Below are 23,944 nucleotides of genomic sequence, written 5' to 3' on the forward strand. Positions count from 1 at the left end.
TTAACTATCTGGCAGTTGGGATCCCTGGGTGGCGCAGCGGTTTAGCGCTGCCTTCAGCCCAGGGCCTGATCCTGGGGACCCAGGATCGAATCCCACATTGGGCTCCCTGCATGGAGCCTGCTTCTCCCTCTGCCTGTGTCTCTGCTTCTCTCTCTCTGTGTCTCTCATGAATAAATAAAATATTAAAAAAAAACGCTATTTGGCAATTAACCAAAAATATTTTGAAATGCCACATAGGCCAAACTGAGTGCGGCATGAGCTGCCAGGTTGCATGCCGCCAGCCGTCTGTCTCTCTTCCCTTCCCTTTACAGGAAGCGCTAACTCAACAGCCCCAGGTTTTGCTCCTGGCTTGGCAGTGGCCCAAGGCCTAGAGACCCAATCTCTTGACTGGCTGATTTTCTTTTCTCCCCACAGGCTATTTTCTGGGGGTGCTGTGGAGTGACCAGGGTATTTAGGGTTTCCTGGGTGGCAGGCAACTCTCCCTCTAGTGTTCTTGAAAGCTCTTCTTAGAAGTCATAGTCATGGCCAGCTGGACTTCCCCTGAGGTGTGGCTTCTCCTGGGTGTTAATGGCACACATGCCAGGTGGAGCTGGATCCTTGACCCATTTGTGTGTTTTCCTAGGGTATCAGGATACTTTCTCTTGGACATGGAGTTAATACTCTACCCCTTGCTCACACCCTAAGACACACTGGCTCAGCATGCAGAACACTACACACAAATGTACTGGAGTAGGAAGGAAGTACTGAGGACTCCACAAAATCCAAAGGGATTGGGACTCCCTCCTTCCCCACAGAGTCTCTGCTCTTGGTCCTCAGCCTAACCTGAGACTTCCATCTACTACCCCCAACCCAACCTGGGAGCTTAACACAGTATCTTTGGCACCTGTTATGAGTACTGTTCTAGGCCCCTGCATCAGATCATCTGAGGATAGTGGGAAATGAGCAATGTTCTGAGCCCTGCCCACCCAGACCCTCAGAATTAGAATATTGGAGTATGACCCAGAACACCCTCTCAAACACATGTCCCAGGAGGTTAGTAGGCACTCAGAAGTTTAAGAATGACTGTTTTAGAGACAGCAGAGACACTGGGTAATAGGGTCTTGTAAATCAAGCCATGTTCTGGAGGCCCCGCCACCCAGGAATACAAGCAGATCAGAGGAGCTGGTGGGTCAACCAGACCATTTTGGCTCATAGCCTAGAACCCAAAAGGCAGTGTTAAGATGGAGGGGTTGTGTCTCAGGAATACTTTCACTGCTCTGCAACCATTGTTGTCACACAGTGCCCCACACTTGAGGGTTAATGTCCTGCTTCAAAAAAGCACCTTTTAAAATACTTAAAAAAAAAAAAAAAAGACTTATTGGGAAGCCTGAGTAGCTCAGTGGTTTAGTGCCACCTTTGGCCCAGGGCATGATCCTGGAGTCCCGGGATCGAGTCCCATGTTGGGCTTCCTGCATGGAGCCTGCTTCTCCCTCTGCCTGTGTCTCTGCCTCTCTCTCTCTCTCTCTCTCTCTCTGTGTCTCTCATGAATAAATAAATAAAATCTTAAAAAAAGAGATTTATTTACTTTAGGGAGAAAGAAGGAGCATACATGGGACAGAGGGGCAGAGAGAGAGGGAGAGTCTTAAGCAGACTCCATGCAGTGTGGAGCCCAATGTGGGGCTTGATCTCACGACCCTGAGATCACAACTTGAGCCAAAACCAAGAGTTGGACACTTAACTGACTGTGCCACCCAGGTGCCCCTTAAAACACTTTTGAAATGCTTAATAATTTTATTTTTGATTTTGTCTTTTATTTTTAATTTATTTTTAAAGATTTTATTCATTTATTCATGAGAGACACAGAGAGAGGCAGAGACACAGGCAGAGGGAGGAGAACTAGGCGCCATGCAGGGAGCCCGATGCGGGACTCGATCCTGGGACTCTAGGATCATGCCCTGGGCTGAAGGGAGGTGCTCAACCACTGAGCCACCCAGGTGTCCCTGATTTTGTCTTTTAAATGAAAGCTAATGGGACAACAGAGCATGTTCATTCCCGCTTATAGGCGGTTTCACCTGCCTCTGTTTATGCAATGTCCCCCAGGACGGGTCCTCTGCTGTGAGTTTCCCTCCCTGCCTGCCTAGTAACTTTCCACTACCCTGGGGTGCAGGCTCATGCCTGTGTGCTGAGTTAAGGGGGTGCCAGTGAGGGTCTACACTGCCCAGTAAGTATTCCTTAGCTCAAGGAAGTGCAGTAGTAAACAGAAGATAACAAAACAAAAGACAAAACATCAGAACACCATGACAGGTTGCAAGAGAGCCCCCTGAGAAAGGACCCCTGCTTTTGAACATGGAGTCCCACATTTTTAGTTTGCACTGGGCCTTATAAATTCTATGGCAGGCCTAGATGACCCTAGGCATAAATTCTATCCTTAGGGGATCTGATTGGTGGCTCACATTAGTAATATAATGTGCTCCTTCCCCTCCATCTTCTCTTTGTCCTCATTTCCTCAACTCTTCCTTCTGATTGTAATACCCAAAGCCTTCTCTATGTTGACAAGTATCTTTGCATTATACATTCCAGTCTTTTTCTTTCAATGACTGGGAATAAAATAAATTTTGAAGAATAAAGCAATCATAAGTTAAAAATTCCCTTGTAAGTTTTATGTAGGAGTTTCACAGATTTTAAGGAGAATCAGTGAAAGCTCTCATATTTGCATGGTTTCTCTAATTATGAAGTGTTCCATTTTAGCCCCATGCATTTGGTTATGTGGTCCAGCTAGTCAGGAGTGTTTTGCACTGCCTCTATCTGGCAGGCCAAATTAGCATGGTACACCTGGGACACAGTGTATGCTCAGGGAATATTTGTAGAAGGGTGGGATGTGAAAACAGACACTTTACCAACTGAGCACCCAGATGCCCCTAAAATTTTAATTTGTATTTTTTTGAAGGGATGAGCAGCTGATAAAGCTAGCCCTAGTAATCTTCAAATGGAAGTTGTTACAGTATGTGTCTCAGCGATCACGTTCTACCTGAAACCCTCTCCTCTTTGGCTGGTAGTACGACCTTCTGGTTTTTCTCTCATCCCTCTGCTGCTCCTTCTCAGTGTCTTTGTCTTTGACTCAATATTTAAATGTTGGACTTCTGAGGGCTTACTCTTGTGCTTTTCTTTCCAACTCATTCTATACTCTCCTGTAGCTAAAGACACAAGCTCCAGAATTGGGCTGTCTGGGTTCAGTTGCCACTATTTTGAAGATCTCGGCCAAGCTGTTTGTTGAAGTTACAGTTTTTTGTGAACCTGTTCTCCATGGGTTTATGTCAGTGATCAGGTGAGAATAATAATAGTCCCTTCCCCATAGCTTGTGGAAGGATTAAATAATTCATCTCAATTCATGTTAAGTGAGTAGTAAATATTTTTAGCCACTAAAAATTAGATGTTTGGGCTTCTGCTTCTGACTGTAATGAACTAGCTTGTGGCAAACCAATACTCCCATCTAGGACAACAGGTAAGGTAGACAAAGCACCAAAAAATATCTTCTTGAAGGCAGTAGAGAAGCTCCCAAGGCAGTCAGGACTTGGGAAGCCAAGATTCCAGAGAGAAGGGAGAGTCATTGAGGTCAGAGACAATGAGCCTGACATCCTGAGTTGCTTTTCACCTTGATGCACTCACTGGTTCATCAGTGGCAGGTGCAGAGACTATGAAGGCAAGCAGAAAATGACTGTGAGGAGGCTGAGAAGTTAGGGAAAGCCGTTAGCAGTTTCATGGTGCTGGGGAGAAGAAAACAATTCAGACCCCACCAAGGTAAACAAATCTTAATAAACACTCCATGCATTCAGTTGAGACCCCTAAAGATTACAAGTAGAAGTAAGGATTAACTGAAAATAGATAAGGCCAACAAAGACAGAAACCCAGTTCTGGGTGAGCTCAATCCTTGATTGGATTATGGTGATGTACTCCTACAGCTTGCCAGAAGCGAAGGAAAATCTTCCCTTTAGAAAGATATCACCTAGAACCTTGAAATTTCTTCATAAACAATGATTGTAGTCAATAAAATATACATTGTATATCTAGAGACTTGGATCATAGAAATATCTATATGTGATATAGATACTAGAGTTATCAGATGTGATCGTTAAAACAATTGTGACAAATACATTCAAGAAAATAGGCAAGATGGAGAATTTTAACAAAACAAAGCAGGGGTATATAATATAAAGAAGCAAACAGAAATTGTAGAAATAAAAATACAAAAATAAAGAATGGAGTAGATGGGTTCAACTGAAAAATAGACACAGATGAAGAGAAAATCAATGATCTGGAATATAGGTCAGTAGAAGACATTGAAGACCAATTTATGGAGAGCCAAAAATGGAAAATGCAGAAAAGAGCATAATAGGCATATGGTATATGTGTCTAAAATACATATATCGGAGTCCCAGAATGGGAGAAGAAATCGGGATGGAAGCAATATTTGAAGAGATAATAGTGAAGACTTTCCAAGACCAAAAAATGAGGATAAGCTACAAGTTCAATAAGTGCTAGAACTCTCAGGCAAAATAAATAATAGGTAAACCACACATAAGCACTTCATATAAAACAATTGGAAATTGAGACAAAGCTAGCGTTAAATGCAGCTTGAGAAAAATAGATTCTCTTTAAAAGAATAACAGTAAGATTGGCAGCTGATGTTTAAATAGAGTTGATTTGAGCTGGAGCACCATCGGGTCATACTTTGTGAGTACTCCAAGAAAAGAACTGCTAATGTAGATTCCATGTTCTCCAAAAATATCTTTCAAAGTAAAGGTGATATGGTACCAAAAGTACAAACAACCAAAGAGAAAATAAGTAAATTGTATTTTATCAAAATTAAAAGTGTTTGTGCTTCAAAGGACCCCACTGAGAAAGTAAAAAGACAACCCTTAGACTGGGAGAATATTTTACAAATCTCATATCCAAAATAGGACTTGTATCCATAATATATAACTCAACAACAAAAAGGCAAACAACCCAATAAAAAATGAGTAAAGGATTTGAATAGACATTTCTCCATAGAAGATCCCCAAATGACTAGTAATAAATACATGAAAAGATGCTCACAATCATTAACGATTAGGGAAATGCAAATCAAAACCACGAGATAGCACTTCACATTCATTATGATGGCTATAATCTAAAAGCAAATGAGTGTTTTGGAATTATGGGGCAATTGAAACCTTTCTGCATTTTCAGTGGGAATGTAAAATGGTTAGCCAGTTTGGAAAATAGTCTGGCAATTTCTTAAAAAATATACCCAAGAGAAATGAAAATGTATGTCTACATAAGAAGCTATATACAAATGTTCACAGTACTTCATAGTAGCCAAAAAGTGGAAACAATCCAATGTCTATCAACTGAAGAATGGATAAATCAAATTTGCTGTATTCATGCAATAGAATATTATTTAGCAATAAAGAGAATGAAGTACTGATAAATGCTGTAATATGGATGAACCTTGAAAACTTTACACTAAGTGAAAAAAAGCTAGCCACGAAAGATTACATATTGTGTGATTCCATTTATATGAAATGTCTAGAATAGACAAATCTTTCAAGACAGAAAGTAGATTAGTGGTTTCTGGGGGCTAGACGGGGGTGTGATTGTGGGAATGAGGAGTTACAGCTAATGGATATGTGGTTTCTTTTTTGGGCGATGGGAATATTTTAAAATTGTTGTGATGGAGGCACAATTCTGTGAATATTCTACAAGCCAGGGAATTGTACACTCTAAATGAGTGAGTTATGTGATATATGAATTATATCTCAATAAAGCAGTTACCCAAAGAATAGAGGTAAAGTAAGGATGTTTCCAGAAAATCAGAACTGAAGAAATTTGTTGCCAGCATACTCTCACTAAAGAAATACTAAAGAGAGTTCTTTAGGCAGAAGGAAATGATCACAGATGGCAGCACAGAAATGCAGGAAGGAATGAAGTGCAAGAGAAAAAGTAGGGGCACCTGGGTGGCTCAGTGGTTGAGCATCTGCCTTTGGCTCAGGTAGTGATTCTGGGGTCCTGGGATCAAGTCCCACATCAAGTTCCCTGCAGGGAGCCTTCTTCTCCCTCTGCCTAAGTCTCTCATGAATAAAAGCTTTAAAAAAAGGAGAAAAGGTAAATATGTGGGTAAATTTAAATGAATATTAACTGCTTGAAACAATATTGTGTTATGGTTTTCAAAATATATTTCTCAATATCTCAAAAGGTATAGACCACATTCAAATGGTCTAGTGCCCTTAAATTGTCTGGGACGTGATAATGCTCATTTTTAGTAGGTACTTCTGACTCAGGAAGCCATGTGATTATCTGTAGGGTAAATTCCTAAAAGAAATAATAAGAATGGGTAGCTAAGAGTAAATAGAATAATAGAAATGAAATACAAAGGATGTATGGAGTAATAAAGGATAGTAGATTAATCCAAAAGATGGCAAAAAAGGAAGAAAAAGGAAACTAGAACATGTAGGTTTGAATCTAAATATCAGCAATCACTTTAGGTTAATAGACTTTGATTAAAAACTTGCATTAAAAAATTGAGATTGTCAGATTGGATTAAAAAAACTATGTTCTACTAAAAAGAGATACTTCTTACATATATGGGCTTCAAATGTTTTAAGTAAAAGACTAGAAGAGAGTAAACCATGTGACGCTAAACCTAACAAAAGTGGTCTGGCTGTCCTAGCAGCAGATGATGTCATGCTTAAAGGAAGTAACATTACTGGAGATAAGGAGGGAATCTCATACTGCTAAGAGAGTCAGGCCACTAGGAAATATCAATCAATCAGATACTGACCAAATTAAAAGGAAAAAGAAACATTCACAGCTCTATTGGGAAATTAATATGCCTCTCTATAGAATAAGCAAGTTATTTAAAGCAGTGAGGATAGAAATCTGAGAATCCTACTTAACAGTGTGGCTGTTGAGGACATATCCATTCAGTTTACTGGGTCATAGATGAATTTCAAGAAATTTCAAGGAATTGAAATCATACAGAGTATATTTGCTGACTACAGAGAAATTAAGCTGGAAATCAATAATAAAAAAGATACTTGAAGATCCTTAAATATTTGAGAAGTATGTAACACATTTCTAAATAACCCATGGATCGAAGAAGAAGTCCCATTGGAATTTTGGAAATATTGTGAAGATAATGAAAATTTGAAATATGGCATATCAGATATTGTGGGCTGTAGCTAAATGTGACAGGAGAAAATTATAGTTTAAAGTGCATATAATTGAAAAGAGGAAAGACTGAAAATTGTAAGATTTTAGATGCTAGAAAAAAGCATATTAAACACAAAGAATGTAGGAGGAAAAAATTAATGAGATAAAAAACAAACTGGAAAAGCAATAAAATCAAAAGTTGGTTCTTTGAAAAGACTAGTAGATGAGTGAAGGGCTTCTCCTAAACCATGAGAAAAAAAAAAAAGGAGAAAGCACAAATTACCAATACCAGGCATGAAAAAGGGGATTACCATTCACCTTCAAGATACAAAGAGTTAGCTGTGATCTTTAGGTACACCAGTGTGTTTGTGAGATTTCAACTGCCATGTTTGAATTTATACCTGAACTCCCCAAATCAATTTCTCTACTCAGCATCTCCACTGGTCCAAGATGTAACATGTTTAACAACAAAAACTCCAATTCTGTCCTGTTTCTGCCCTCAAGAGCTTTCCCTCTCGTGTTTCTCATGTTTGTTTGTTTTTTTTTTTATTGGTGTTCAATTTACCAACATACAGAATAACCCCCAGTGCCCGTCACCCATTCACTCCCACCCCCCGCCCTCCTCCCCTTCTACCACCCCTAGTTCGTTTCCCAGAGTTAGCAGTCTTTACGTTCTGTCTCCCTTTCTGATATTTCCCACACATTTCTTCTCCCTTCCCTTCTATTCCCTTTCACTATTATTTATATTCCCCAAATGAATGAGAACATATAATGTTTGTCCTTCTCCGACTGACTTACTTCACTCAGCATAATACCCTCCAGTTCCATCCACGTCGAAGCAAATGGTGGGTATTTGTCGTTTCTAATGGCTGAGTAATATTCCATTGTATACATAAACCACATCTTCTTTATCCGCTCATCTTTCGATGGACACCGAGGCTCCTTCCACAGTTTGGCTATTGTGGACATTGCTGCTAGAAACATTGGGGTGCAGGTGTCCCGGTGTTTCATTGCATCTGCATCTTTGGGGTAAATCCCCAACAGTGCAATTGCTGGGTCGTAGGGCAGGTATATTTTTAACTGTTTGAGGAACCTCCACACAGTTTTCCAGAGTGGCTGCACCAGTTCACATTCCCACCAACAGTGTAAGAGGGTTCCCTTTTCTCCGCATCCTCTCCAACATTTGTGGTTTCCTGCCTTGTTAATTTGCCCCATTCTCACTGGGGTGAGGTGGTATCTCATTGTGGTTTTGATTTGTATTTCCCTGATGGCAAGTGATGCAGAGCATTTCCTCATGTGCTTGTTGGCCATGTCTATGTCTTCCTCTGTGAGATTTCTCTTCATGTCTTTTGCCCATTTCATGATTGGATTGTTTGTTTCTTTGGTGTTGAGTTTAATAAGTTCTTTATAGATCTTGGAAACGAGCCCTTTATCTGATACGTCATTTGCAAATATCTTCTCCCATTCTGTAGGTTGTCTTTGAGTTTTGTTGACTGTATCCTTTGCTGTGCAAAAGCTTCTTATCTTGATGAAGTCCCAATAGTTCATTTTTGCTTTTGTTTCTTTTGCCTTCGTGGATGTATCTTGCAAGAAGTTACTGTGGCCGAGTTCAAAAAGGGTGTTGCCTGTGTTTTTCTCTAGGATTTTGATGGACTCTTGTCTCACATTTAGATCTTTCATCCATTTTGAGTTTATCTTTGTGTATGGTGAAAGAGAGTGGTCTAGTTTCATTCTTCTGCATGTGGATGTCCAATTTTCCCAGCACCATTTATTGAAGAGACTGTCTTTCTTCCAATGTATAGTCTTTCCTCCTTTATCGAATATTAGTTGACCATAAAGTTCAGGGTCCACTTCTGGGTTCTCTATTCTGTTCCATTGATCTATGTGTCTGTTTTTGTGCCAGTACCACACTGTCTTGATGACCACAGCTTTGTAGTACAACCTGAAATCTGGCATTGTGATGCCCCCAGATATGGTTTTCTTTTTTAAAATTCCCCTGGCTATTCGGGGTCTTTTCTGGTTCCACACAAATCTTAAAATAATTTGTTCTAACTCTCTGAAGAAAGTCCATGGTATTTTGATAGGGATTGCATTAAACGTGTAAATTGCCCTGGGTAACATTGACATTTTCACAATATTAATTCTGCCAATCCATGAGCATGGAATGTTTTTCCATCTCTTTGTGTCTTCCTCAATTTCTTTCAGAAGTGTTCTATAGTTTTGAGGGTATAGATCCTTTACATCTTTGGTGAAGTTTATTCCTAGGTATCTTATGCTTTTGGGTGCAATTGTAAATGGGATTGACTCCTTAATTTCTCTTTCTTCAGTCTCATTGTTAGTGTATAGAAATGCCATTGACTTCTGGGCATTGATTTTGTATCCTGCCACGCTACCGAATTGCTCTATGAGTTCTAGCAATCTTGGGGTGGAGACTTTTGGGTTTTCTATGTAGAGTATCATGTCATCGGCGAAGAGGGAGAGTTTGACTTCTTCTTTGCCAATTTGAATGCCTTTAATGTCTTTTTGTTGTCTGATTGCTGAGGCTAGGACTTCCAGTACTATGTTGAATAGCAGTGGTGAGAGCGGACATCCCTGTTTTGTTCCTGATCTTAGGGGAAAGGCTCCCAGTGCTTCCCCATTGAGAATGATATTTGCTGTGGGCTTTTTGTAGATGGCTTTTAAGATGTCGAGGAATGTTCCCTCTATCCCTACACTCTGAAGAGTTTTGATCAGAAATGGATGCTGTATTTTGTCAAATGCTTTCTCTGCATCTAATGAGAGGATCATATGGTTCTTGGATTTTCTCTTGCTGATATGATGAATCACATTGATTGTTTTACGGGTGTTGAACCAGCCTTGTGTCCCAGGGATAAATCCTACTTGGTCATGGTGAATAATTTTCTTAATGTACTGTTGGATCCTATGTTTCTCATGTTTGTAAAGGTATCACTAAAAGATATTAATTTGATCAAATAAGAAACTCAAGATTTTGCTTCTCTCTGTTTGGGATTGCTGCATCTGATCAATCCCCATGTCACCTGGCTTTTCCTTTTCTCTTCCCCCTCTCTTTCCCTGAATGAGCCCTCTCCCTCTTTTCTCTCCATTCCCATAGCTCCTCCCATTGTCCAAACCCTCTTCCAATTACCCCCAGGTCCTGCACTGGCATCTTCATTTGTCTTCTCCCTTCCATCCCCGTCCTGCAAAGCTGGCCCTGGATGTATCCCTTTACAATCCTTTCACAGCTTCCTGTTGCTCTAGAATCAAGCCTAAACACTCCAGTGGCCAGGAAGTCTCCTCTTCCAGAGCCCTTGGCTTCCTTCTTTCAGTGTCTGGCCTACTCACACTCCTTCCCTGGCAGGGCTTTTGCATCCTTTAGCTCCCTGTTCCCCAAACCTGTCAATGCAATGAAAACAAGAACAGACACAACAAAGGGGACATACTCATTGTCCTTCCTGAAGTCCCACCAGCTGTTTGTAGCCCTATCTACAGCGGTGGGTGCTCCCTGGGCTGTCCAGGGAGTCGGCTCCCTAGGACATGGCACAGTGCCTGGCACAGACGATGAGTATAGGAAAGGATTATTAATCTGCATGAGGGAATGGGTGAATGATAATGGATCAGATAGGATTCTGAAACTTAGTGCTGATGCTGTTTTACAAATTGACTGAAGTGAAACAGAAAATGGAAAAAGGTGCCTGTAAATGTAAGTAAATATTCCAGCCTCTTTAAGAGAGAAGGTTAATGCATTCTTGGTTATTTATTTAATGATAAAAAAGTCTTTTAAAATAATTCAAATATTTACCAGATTATCATATCCCCTTAGCTTAAGCTCTTAATGGGAGAAATCTTGCCTTTGTCTTTCTTGTAGACTTTGGCAGAAACCCTGGCCTTTGGTTGATGAGCTGCATGGTTTTGTTGACTTAAAATCTGGCAACTGCCTAAATCAATTTCAGGACATTGCTTCTCTCGATGAAGTTGGTGGCCACAAATAACAGAACTTAATAAAGGTTTCCAAGGAAGTAAAATCCAGCCTCTTTCAAAGCAAATGCATTCATATTATTTCATAACCCATATATGCTAGATATCCAAAAAATCTGTGTACTTTACCCTAAAACATTTATTAAAGTACCTGCATTGTATTTGTTGTTCCAAAGAAGCTAAATGGGTCCCTGAGGATTTAAAAGTTTGAATAATATTTGTTGGGATTAGCTAATAGGACCTGTTTTCTTCTGATATCATGTGAATCAGTTTCATCTGATCTTTATCTAAGAAAATGGACCAATATATGAAACTAATCATTTTTTATTGTGAAATGTATTATATATATACAAAGGAATAATTGTGAAATTTTTCTGTGGTTTGAAGGACAATGAAATGCATGCCACATCTTCACTATACATCTCAGGAAATGACAGAGGGCAGCCATAATGTGCATCCCTTTGCATCTCGTCCCTCTGTAGTGGTCTGCGTGGGTTATAGGGGAACCATAGACCATAGATACTTGAATGGCCGAGCCAGGGTTTTGTGCAGGTTTTATTAAGAAATTGTGAAAGGACCTCGTGTCATTGCTTATTGGAATACTCTCTTTCCTTTTTTTTTTTTTTTTTTGGCCTGTCTCCTATGTCTAGTTCCACGTCTCTTCTGTCTTTAGAAGGAGCCACAAAGTTTAAAGAAGCCACAAGCTTCATGACTGCCTAGCAACAGCAATGCCATTTGAAGGGGAAACAGGTGTAGTGCTCTTAGAACTGATGAATGGAAACGTGCTGCCTTTCTACTGCTCTTAGAGCTGGGATGAGCCTGGAAGAGGGGGCACTCAAGGAACCCTCAATTAGCCTGCCCTGGAGAGAGATGGGACCCACAGCCATGCTTTGTTTCTGAGCCAGTAGTGGGACCAGTCCCACTTTCGGGACCCGCTTTGTGGGTGTGCAAGCAGTGCAGTCCAAAGGGCCCTGTGCTTGCAGTTGCTTATCCTGAGAGTCTTTATACTTTGACTTTTAAATGTACATTTTGTACAATGGGACGATGGAACCTGCTTTAAGGGCTTAGAACCACAACTCATACATTGTTTTGCCTTTTGCTTCTTCCTGCTTCCCTGGGAGGGATTCTCAGCTGACTACTCTCCCAGCCTTTGATGCTCCCCCCCTTACTGCCCAGTGTCTGCCATTGCCCTCTGTCCCCAGTGGGGTCTCCAGGAAGGACATGCCTGCTCTGTGGCAGCTGAGGGCTGGGCATTGTGCTGGCATTCCTGCATTGAGCTGGTAGTGTCATGGTGTGTTCAGGGAGCACCTTGGTGATGTGGGCCTCTCACCCATCACTGATCCAGGCACTAAGCACTTCAAGTGTGAAGTTGTATTCCCTGGGGCTGTGTGTCTGCTGTGGGCTGAGGTGGCTGGCCGTGGGAAGGGGATATTGACCTAAAGCAACAATCATAAGATATTACCCATAAGTCTTTGGGTTTCCTGGCTGGTTCTTCTGGTTTGGGCCAGTTTGGCTGACATCTGCTGGTCTCTCATGTGTCTGTCATCAGCTGGCAGATCAGATGGAGGCTCGATGATCCATATTGGCTTCACTTAGTGTGCGGCAGTTGGCAGGATGTCGGCTGGGGCAGCGGGAACAAACAGGCATCCCAGAGGCTCACTAACCCTGGCTTCTTCATGCGTTGGCAGAGTTCCAAGAGCAGTAAGAGAGGATAGCCCTAGGGGAACAAGTATCTCTCGTCTCTACTATGTCATATTTGTTGCTGAGTTGGCCAAAGCAATAATACACAGGCCAACCCCGATTCTGGGAGTAGAGAAAGAACCTACCTCTTGATGGGAGGAACCACAAAATCATATTGTAAGCTGTGTGCATGCAAGGATGGGGGGGAACCAATCAAATGACATTAGTAAATGATATTTTAGCTTTTCTTTGTTTTCTCTTAAAAATCAGCATATGTTTTCCTACTTCTGAACTATTACCAAAATTAGCTTAAAGGATAGTCCTTATGTATATTTATAGAATGGTTCCATGCAAATGTATTTTATTGCCTAGACTAAGGATCCCTGTAGAACTGCTGCCAACCCCAGGTAATCATTAAACCACCTCAGTAACACACTGCTTCACTAGATTAAGGAAAGAAAAGAATATACAAATCGAGATGTGACATCAGCCTTGTTTTAGATGCTTCCCCCCACCCCCACCCCAGGATGGTGAGTCTGCCTTTTCTTTTTGAACTGCACTGTCTTTGTAGGAACAGTCAGAAGAACCTGAGAGTGACCCTGTGCAACCTTTTTTGCAAGGAGTGGAGGGGCTGCTTTAGTGGTGTGTTAAGATGGGGTGACACAAAACCCCAGAGTGTTTGGAAGGGTCCCTAGTGTGGCTCTGTGAAGACCCCCTCCTGAGTACCCTGCCCCCCTCCCCGGAATCCTGGCCACAGGTTTACAGGCTGCAGCCTGATCTGAAGTTTTCCTGCCACACCCCGGTCACTGCCGCTAGACTTCCCTGCCCGCCGCACTTCTGGAACAGCCCTGTAACGTTATCTTCCCCCAGGGCTCCTTGCTTTGTCTTATGTCCTGAAGTGCCCGGCAGTGTCCTGGCCACTGCACCTAAAGCCAAGAAGGGAGTGGGGGGAACATGCTGCCAGGGGATCAGGGTTGACATGAAAATTATTGGAGTCAGGAAATTCCAGAGTTCTTAAGTCATTCAGGAAGACAGTTGACATGAGCGGCCAAGGGAGGGGATCAGGTTGCCTTGGCGTAAGTAGGGATTGAGGTTCCCTGTCAAGAGCTGGTCTGGCAGGGAGGTGTCAGAGTCCTCCACGGTGTAGGCAAAGTTTGGGTGGTTCTGTCTGAATCTTTATAACAGCCAGGTGGGATTCAACCTTGACTCGCTGCCTATTCACATCGTTGTGTTCTTTTATAACACTTCTCCCTGACGAGATTGAAGATTTTGCTGGATATACTTACCAATTTGCTTTGAAGGTGATACCTGAAGCTGACCCTCCTTCGAGGGATTTTACTGTTTCAATGTGTGGGTCCAGCAAAGAAGCCCTGTATTCTTACTCCTTGGCCCACATGATGGTTTAAATATTAATCTTGGGTGTCTCGGGTGTGCTGATGAGGTGGGGCTTGTGTGGTGGAATGGTGCGGGCAGTGTGTGTTGACCTGTGTGGTACCTTCCTGGGCCGCGTGACCACCTTCACGTGTTGTTGCACCCCCCATGGTGCACATGTGTCCCCGCTCGCTAAAGGCTGCAATGTCTGAACTTGACCCCTTCCTGTAGCTCTACTGTGAGGCCTCCCCACACTCACTTCCTGACAGATTAAAAGGCACATATTCATCTTTTCTGGTTTAGTTGATGAAAACTAGCACGAATTGCCCATCTGTTAATTAGGGGAGCAGGATTGTGACACTGACTTAGGAAGTAATGGCAGCCTTTCCTCTGGAAGGAGGACTGGGACATTTTCATGGAGGATGCTTGGGTCCCGGGAGCCTGTGGCTGCTAATTATAGGGAAGAAATACGACTGAGGATGAACTTCCACACATTATAACAGTTGGTTTAAATGGCTTTTAATTCTCTTCTGCATTCTATTTGTGTGTTATATTTACTCAATAAGATGATCTTTGAGGGGAGGAAGCGTTTATGTGTTCCTTGGTGCCCAGCCCGTGCCTGACATATAATTTTGTTAAAATTGAACTATGGAAATGGTAGTAATGATGCCCTGAATGTGAGGAGAGGAATGATGAGAACAGGCAGTTCTGCTAAACTTTTGGGATTCTGTTGTTGGAGGCTGGGGAGATTGTGGGGTGTTATGTTGTGGTTCCAGCCTGGCCAGGAGCATGCTGAGGCAGATACTTGGTGGGCAGATACTTGGTGAATGTTGAGGAAAACCGGATATTCCTTTTTTTTTTTTTTTTTAAGATTTTATTTATTTATTCACGAGAGACACAGAGAGAGGCAGAGACATAGGCAGAGGGAGAAGCAGGTTCCTCACAGGGAGCCTGATGTGGGACTCGATCCCTGTACTGGGATCACACCCTCAGCCAAAGGCAGATGCTCAACTGCTGAGCCACCCAGGTGTCCCAAAACCAGATATTCGTATTCATCTGAGGCTCCATCCTCAGGTATGGGATGGAGATGCTGGGCAAACTGGCCACAGTTGCCAGTAAGAACAAGGCTATATCTGCTGGTGGCCAGTGAGCTCCACCTCTGCCCCAGCTGAGGAGACAACCATAGGGCTAGGTGGGGTGTGAGGAGTGAAAGCTGGGACAGGGTCCTCAGCCTCTTACCCACTCCCTGCTGCCTCCATGTTGGGTGCATCAAATGAATGACCTGGGAGGGTCAGAAGGAGTGTGACCTGGGAGGCTGGAGGGGGCTCACAAAATTCCCAGAATTTTGTGACCAGTTGTTGAATGCAGCCATTATTAAAAAGTAAATTTTTAAAAAGATTTTATTTATTCATTTGACACACACACACACACACACACACACACACACAGAGATTGAGAGAGAGAGAGAGAGAGCATAAGCATGGAAAGTCGCAGGCAGGTCAGGGAACCTGATGTGGGGCTCCATCTCAGGACCCTGAGCTGAAGGCAGTTGCTTAACTGGCTGAGCCACCCAGGTGCCCCTAAAAAGTAAATTATATAAACGTACAGTTAAATAAGTTATATAAAAAATATATGTAATAAATACTCAAAACATGTTACTTCCTAATTGTTTTGTTATATTGTACTGCTACCTATGCTTTTAAGGTTTCTGACATCTCTTGTATCTGTTTGGTGAAAATATTATATACTGGTGGGCTTCTGTGTCTCTTTTCCAGCTCCACACTCATTGGTTTCCCTTTGGTAGCTTGAAATGGGCCATGGTGGCAATATTTATACCCAATACAGGTGCCCATTCTGTCTCTCTCCATGCTAGCAGCACTGCCTCTCCGACTTGGTTCTTTCTCTCTGGCCTGAGTGTGGACCCCATCCTCAGAATGACTCAGGCCCCTGGGAGAAGCAGAAACTCTTTATCCAAAAGCCTTTTTCTCTGGGCTCACGCATTTCTAGGGCCTGAGGCAAAAGAAATTGTTATGGCTTAAAGGGCTTTTATTATCCCCATCTTCTGGTCTGTTGGTTATAAGTGGGATGAGAAATAAGCCAAAGTGTTGGTACTATCAACAGGACAGACCCCGTAAGTTGTCTTAGTTAATAACATCAGCAAGGGGTCAAAGCAAGACTGAGCTGCAGTGATTCCAGCTCTACACATGGCTTAGGGTACACGTTAACAGGTCCAGTTTCTAATGGAATGTTCCATCTAGGAATGATCAAGTATGATTGCAGTCCACGGGAGACGCTTGGCCCAGGAGATGGCTTCTGTAGGAAATCCTTCCTGTCCGCTGCTTCTAAAGGCTGGGGGAGGCAGCTCCCCTGCATGTCCCCCCAAACTCTGGGTGTATGTCTCGCACCACAGTACAATGAATTTGGCCAATTGGATCCTTGGGTTGAAATGCTTTCTCAGATGAGATGATCCATCCATAAAATACCAGTCAAGAATGCTGAACCTCACCAGTGTGCCTTTAGGAGTTAAGGGAAGCCAGTTTGTTAGAGAAATAAAAACAAGTGAATCAAATAGGATTAGCCCTCCTTCAAATGATTTAGCTAGGTATTTCTTACAAATAATTAAAAAAAAACAAATTCCTTTCATTCTGTTAAGGATAACTAGAAACAGGAGCTGTGGGGTCTCTATAAGAATTAGCAGCCTGTTACAGATGCTGATTCTAGATAAGTCAACAGTCTACATTTCTCTTGTTGAGGATAATAAGCAAAGCTTTGGCATCAAAAGAGACTAATTCCTTGTTTGAAATCTCACTTATAGTGGGAGGATTATCAGGCATTTATCTAGATGTTTTAAAGTAGCTAAATATTTACCTTTGCTTTCCCCCAATCTCCCGTCATTGTGGAATAGGAGTGTTAGCTCATCTGGTAGGTAACTACTAAGACCAGCCCTTATAGCCCAAGAAATCAAGCGTGAAGTTGGATTTCCTCAGAACGTTAATCTTTGATAAAATTATTTTCCTGTATTCTAAATGTCATGTAATGCTGGCTGCTGTAACAACCTCAAAATCTTAACAGTTTACCACAGCAAAGGCTTATGTCTAGCTCTTGTCACTAGCCAGGGTGGGCAGTGGATGCTGGGCAATTGAATGCTCTCTTCCAAGCAGTGATTCAGGAGCTGGAGCTCCTCCTATCTGGGGCTTTGCTGGTTTCTAGACTTTGGAGTCCTCCTTTGGTGCCTTTGCATCCAGCCTCTGGCTTCTCTGCATCTGGCTGTATGTGGGAGAAGAAAGGTGGATGGATATGCAGGGAGGTTAAGGGCCAGGCCTGTTGGGAGCCTTTTTTTTTTTTTTTTTTTAACTTTCCATTACTATTCCATTGGTCAGCATTCAGTTATATAGCCGTTAGCCCTACTGTAAGACTGGGATATGTAGTCTTTGTGCCCAGGAAGAAAAAGGAATGGGGTTGGCAAACATGAGACACAGCCTTGGCCACACCCGAACACTAAGATGACATGTACTGCATTTTGCAAACATGATATTTTCAAGTCCTTTGTAGGCTTGTGGCCGTAGAGAGGATGCAGAGTGGCACAGTGATCGAGAGCATGACTTTGAATCAAACTACCATTTACCAGGTGTGACCCTGGGCAAGTAACGTAGTCTTGCTCCGTGCCTTGGTGTACTCTTCCTAAAAATGGGGAGAATGATAGAAATTAATAGGGTTTGTGTGACAGTCAAATGATGTAACAGGTGTAATGCTTAGCATTATGCATGGGACATAGTTAGCAACATGTAAGTGTTAAATAAATTTTTCAAAAATAAGACTAGTAACAAAGAGACCAAATGTCTTCTGAGGTATGTTGTAATTTGGATATGCTATCATTCAGATGGAGAAGAACTCCTTCACTCCCCTGTCCACGTCTCCTAGGCCCTGTCAGTGCCACTCCTTTACTAGGTGTCATTTCAGTCCGTGCACTATGTAGTTGGCTCCCAATTTGTTTGTACTAACCCACTCCCTCTGCCTGTTATGATCTGAATTTCAGAATAATGCTTGATTTTAAAAAACACATGAGGGCAACCTGAAGGGACTTCTCTATACAAGGTCAGTGTCCCGGGAGCAGGCTCGGCTTAAAAGCTCTTTCTCTTGCAGCTCGATGACTGCACGCTGCAGCTCTCCCACAACGGCGCCTACCTGGACTTGGAAGCCACCCTGGCAGAGCAACGGGATGAGCTGGAAGGCTTCCAGGATGATGCTGGGTAAGAGCAACAGTTGTCCCTGCTCACTAGTCCCAACCTTCCAAGATATGGGGGTACGTTAAGGCCTTAGAATATTCGGAAGAAACCACCGTAGCTTTACCCTTCTCTTCACACACAGTCACACAAAGGAAGGGAGATGCAAATACCTGACCAGTAGAAATTGCAAATCCGTTTGCATTCTGAGTAATTCTTCTTGACAGGGCCACTCAGGGGCAGGAACATTTGTGGTATAGTTTAATTAAGCACATTACCTTCTAAGTTTTTGTTTTTTTTTTTTTTTAAACCAAATATAATGAAAATAATATTTTCTAGACTTGAGTAGTTGGACAACTATTTCAAGTATTGTTTTTAATGATAACTTCCTGGATATTTCATTTCCTTGGCAGATGTCCTAGTAGCTTATTTTATACTATATCACCTTTTGAACTCACAACAGTGGAGAAAGTGATTCATAATTGTATTAATTGACATCACAATTAGCCTACCTACTTTTAGCCTACTTCTAGAATGGCTTAGTACTTTTGATTGCTGTGAATCTGAATAAAACAATACACATGAAAAATCAGGTGTAAAGAAAGTAAAATCACATTCATCACACATGAACATATGGTCAGCTATTCCTGTATTTATTAGGTTGTTGAAATAGCTTTTTTTTTTTAAAAAAAAATTATTTATTTATTCAGGAGAGACACAGGCAGAGGGAGAAGCAGGCTCCATGCAGGGAGCCCGATTCGGGACTGGATCCCAGGACCCCAGGATCACACCCTGGGCCAAGGCAGGAGCTAAACCGCTGAGCCACCCAGGGATCCCCGTTGAAATAGCTTTTTAATTGGGGGCCCCCTGCCTTCCTTTCTGTCCTCATCCATTCAGATCCAAGTCAATCTCTGATTTTATCACCTTCCTCCTGAGAAACCTTCAGAGATTCCCTGTTGCTTTCCAAGTAGAGTTTAGCTGTCTCAATCTGATATTCATGGACTTCCCCAAAAGTTTCTCTGAAGCTACCCTGCCTGAGTTAAAAATAGATTATAGCCAGATGAATATTCTCTGTGAGTGCTGATGCTTTGTGAGTGGCTCTCAAGATGAGGGAGAGTGGGAACCTTCTCAGCATTAGTTTTCTGCCTGATTCTGGTATTTCCGATGATTTTCTGGGTTTCCCCAACTTCAACACCTGCCACAGTTTATGGTGCTTTGCCCCCTAAAAGTACCTCCCTTAGTTGCCTGCTGCTAAAAATCTCATAGATCAGAACTGGGCTTGTTTGAATATCTGTCATCTAGCATTTTCCCAGCACATGATAGGTACTTACTGAATGTTGGTAGTCAGGTAAATGGCAGGACCCTGAAATGGATTCCTGAATAACATGACCATGAGCACTAATGCCGGGATCTTTGGTGGGAACCAGCCAAGTTTTCTGAGGACCCAATGGGAACAGACCCTGGGGACAGACTACTACAGGCTATACATAGAGGAAAGGTGTCATTATTATGTCACACTAGATTCTACTCATCATTATTAAAAAAAATTATTATTAGATTGATAGGCTTGGGAAAATTCCATTGCTATGTTTTTACAAAGTATTTGACAGTGCTATCCCTTTATATAAGATGTCAAAATTCAGGCTGGATGACAGTCTAATTGGATGACTTCATGGTTCATTGATAAGCATATACCAGGAGTTTATGAGTAGATTGTTAACATCCTGAAAAATCTCTCTACTGGTAGTACAGTTGAAGACCATGCTCTGTTTGATTTTTTTCTTTCTTATCAAAAGTGAATGATCTGGAGATGGGAGCTTAGGGGAAGAAAGCATCCCTATATTAGATAGCAGTATCAAGGGTTAAGAGTGGGGAAAAAAGGGGCACCTTGGTGCTGACTCTTGATTTTGATTCAGGTCATGATCTTGGTCCTGAGATCGAGCCCCATGGCAGGTTTCCTGCTGCGCATGGAGTCTAAGATTCTCTCTCTCTCTGCCCCCCTGCAACACATGCACATACTCTCTCTCTTAAAAAAAAAAAAAAAAGAGTGGGGAAGAAAATAACATTTATGGAACACCTGCTATGCCAACCACCATACCAGGTAACTTGTTCACGGTCTGTTTATTTAATAGTTCATTCTCTTAACAGTCATGTGACTGATTTTATTGTTTCTGTTTTTCATTTGAAACAACTGAGGGTCAGGACTTAAATTACAGGTCCAGGAAGACAGAGCCAGGAGATGGTAGAGCCAAGTTTGAACAAAGGTGGACCTGATTCCAAGTCTGTACTCACCTGACCATCCCAGGAGCTTCTGGGCAAAGGCATTTCAGGTTTACTCAGGATATATGTTGGTACTTTTGGTGACATAAGTTTGTTTCATGCAAGGACATCATCAGTCCCAGGCTAAAACACTGGATTTGGCTCAAGTAGCACTCAAGCAGGCTGCACCGTGACTCTGGGGAAGACGCATTTGCTGCCATCATCTGGCACTCTCAGCATCAGCATCCAGGTGCTGAAAGTCCCCACAACCATTCCTCAAGAGCCAGGAACCCTGCTGCAAGCTCTCTAGAGGAGATCCTGGGACTTACTTTCTCTCTCTGTTCCCTTGTAAATCATCACCTGGCCATGGGGCCATGTGATAGGTGCAACCTTGACCACATTTCTGCACCCGCAACCTAAGATGGATTATGGCAAGATGAGAAGGCAGGACTCATACGTTGGAAAGTATCATCAGGAGAAAGTAGCCAGACCATGCTGGGTAGCTGTGCTTTTGACAGGTGGGCCCCAAACTTAGCCCAGAGGGGGCTTTATGTTTTTGCAAAATTCCTGGTTTTTAGTGACCTATCCCTTGTCCTTTGGAATGTATTCAAGATGGCACTCCTTTTTGTCTGGAAGAGTATGGAGAAGCTACCTTTAGTGATCACTGGTGGGGAGGCCCCTCTGTCCCTGACCTAGGCTGCAGAAGACTAACGAGGATGGTACTGTCCTGGCATTGCTGGGTCACTCCATTATCCCCAGGTTGTTTACCACCACTGAGCCCAGGCAGCATATGGCAGCTTGCTGGGAGCTAGTTGGAAGCAGCCTGCAGGCTGAGCCTTCCTGCACAGGTGGGAGGCATCTGGGCACATCTGCAGTGTCATTTATTCTGAGTTTCCCCTTCTAGGTCCTCCCCTCAGAGTGTGGCATTTAGCATTGTCTGTGTGCCTGAGAACTCTTGTCTCCCATGAATGGGAGTTAAAATATAATTTCTTTCCAGTTAAGAATTGCCCCGTTGAGGCATGAAAAGGACAAATGAAACCATTCTTTCTCTTGATTTCTTTGTGTAAATTTTAGCAAAAATCTGCTAGTGTTGTGACCATGTAATGACAATGTGTGGCAGGAGGTATGTAAATGCTGTTTTTTTTTTTTTTTTTTGTTGTTGTTGTACAGTGTGTTCTGAGAATTTTCCTTGCTGGAGGAGTTTCTTTGTGCTTGTCCATTACCCTGCTCTTTAATGCCAAGACTAAAAATTAACCCACTCCTTGTTTAGAATTATCACTTAAGCTATAGCTAATTGGAGAAGAGGAGAAAGACCTTCAAAAGTAGAAGGACAAAGCAATTATGCTACCAAAATGGAGCCAAGTCTGTTTATTGCTTTTCCAAGGCCAGGGAAATTAACAACTACAGCATGTTGTGGCCGAACCAGAAGCTCCGAACCCTCTGGATTATTATTCGCGACTCTGCCATTGTGTGACCTTGGGCAAGCCACTTGATCTCTGACAAGAGTTTATAAAATTTATTTATAAAATGAGGACCATATTACCCAATTCCATTTACCTCCCTGTATCAGCAGGGATCCCAAACACGGTCTCTGGCACAGCGGGGAGCAGCATGGCATAGTGGTTAGGGACATGGGCTGGCTGGCAGTTAGTTTCATGGCTGTGTTACCCCGGGGATGCTTCTTCCCCTCTCTGAACCTCAATCTCCTAGTAACTGGGGATAATCCTAATACATCCTGGCTGGGTTGTTGTGAGGAAAAAATGCAATGACGTATAGTACCGAAAACATTAAGCCAATTCCCAGCATATAAACTCAAAAGTAGTAGCCCTTACCATAATTACAGCCAGAATTTGGAAAGTAGATACCCTGAAATGGGAATCACTGGATTTTCGACCTGGAGGGGTGCATGAAGGTGAAAGCGTTCTGAAATCTCATTTCTTTTAGTTCAGGAAAACCAAAGCTGGATCCTTGCCCACAGGGCAGAGCTGGGCCAGAGAGCCCCCGCCGCTTTTCTGCTTATTTCCACCTTCACTGCGTCTGAAAGAAAACCAGTGCCAGCTGAGGGGCCTGGGAACCTGTCACGGAGAAATGGGGCCGGAGGTTAGCCCTGGAGGGGAAAGTGGCGTTGGGAGGTGGAAAGCGCCGGGGGGGCGGGGGGGGGGTGCGTGGAAGAGCTACGAGGGGCTTGAGGAGCACTAGAGTGCAGCTGGGCGTGATGAGGACCGGTGTGGTGACTGTGGCACGTGGACTGTGCCTCCCCAAGTGCTCCTACCTTTGTCTCAGTCACTTAGGGTGACCTCAGTTTTCTCTGGCCTTGGCTCAGGCCTGCGGCCAAGGGTTGGCTCTCCAGTTTCCTCCTGGGCTGGGGCTCTGCAAACTACTCCTCACCCCCACACCGGTGCTCATAGGGCTGTGTGTGGGTGGGGAAGTTGGGTGCAACCCTGTGGGCTTGGGTGGGGGGGCTTGTGGCTCAGGCCAGGCAGGGCTGGAAAGGGCTGAACGTTTGAAGGTCCTTAGAGCCAAATACCCTGAGGGCAAAAGTGCCTAGAAATGCTGGCTTCAAAAAAAAAAAAAAAAAAAAGAAATGCTGGCTTCTAGGTGCCTGCTTCAGGAGATTTGGCTGGGGCCTGGGATCCTGGCCTCATCAAAGCTCCTCAGGTGGTCTGCTGCTTGGTCTGGAACCTACAGCCTAGGTCCTCAGGCCTGGAGTGCAACACCTGAGGAACTTTAACAACGTCCCTCCTGGTCAGCCTCAGACCAATGAAATCAGCACTTGGGGGTGGCCCCAGACGGTGGTGCTTTTTAAAGCCCTCCAGGGCTGCCTGGGCAGACCATTCCTGAAAATGCTGTCGGAAGTTGCATAAGGGAGAACTCCCGCGCTGAGTGGGTGGTGCAGTGGGGACGGCTCTGTGAACCCTCAGAGGCAGGTGAGGGAGGCCGTCTGCAGGGGTGGCTGTGCCCCCAGCCTGCCAGCTTTGCAGCCGACGTGCTTAGGGGCGCGAAGGAGTTGGTGAGAGCTCTGGTTTGACCCTAACATGCCTAGCTTCTCGGCCTGTAGCTCATGAGCCCCAAGGAGCCACGTGAGTGTGGGGTCCATGGACCCCTGAGGTTTCTGTACGGTTTGTGTGCCCACAGGGTTTGGGGTGAGGAGTCAGCAGTGAGGAGCTGAGAGCCCTGAGCTCAGCAGGAGGGCCCCCTTTGGCTTGGAACTGGCTGGTTTTCTCCCTCACCACGACCAATGGCAGGGCTTGGTTGCAGTTTGAGCTTGG

General features: G+C 43.4%; 1 protein-coding gene and 1 long non-coding RNA gene across 7 annotated transcripts in view; one reads left to right on the top strand and one right to left on the bottom strand.

The window, feature by feature from the left end:
* FHOD3 (formin homology 2 domain containing 3) overlaps window positions 1-23,944 on the top strand; it is a 464,855-nt gene that overhangs the window by 45,813 nt on the left and 395,098 nt on the right. For all 6 annotated transcript variants that reach the window (XM_077900507.1, XM_077900508.1, XM_077900509.1 and 3 more), the window contains exon 2: window positions 18,337-18,443. In XM_077900507.1, the coding sequence (XP_077756633.1) occupies window positions 18,337-18,443 (107 nt within the window). The remainder of the gene's footprint in view (window positions 1-18,336; window positions 18,444-23,944) is intronic.
* On the bottom strand, window positions 15,615-19,908 carry LOC144315656 (uncharacterized). The gene is made up of 3 exons (XR_013381381.1): window positions 19,748-19,908; window positions 17,062-17,874; window positions 15,615-15,773 (listed from the first exon to the last, which is right to left on the bottom strand). It is a non-coding gene; the product is annotated as an uncharacterized LOC144315656 (long non-coding RNA).

The sequence above is a fragment of the Canis aureus genome, chromosome 6 (assembly GCF_053574225.1).
Source record: "Canis aureus isolate CA01 chromosome 6, VMU_Caureus_v.1.0, whole genome shotgun sequence".
Lineage (NCBI taxonomy): Eukaryota > Metazoa > Chordata > Mammalia > Carnivora > Canidae > Canis > Canis aureus.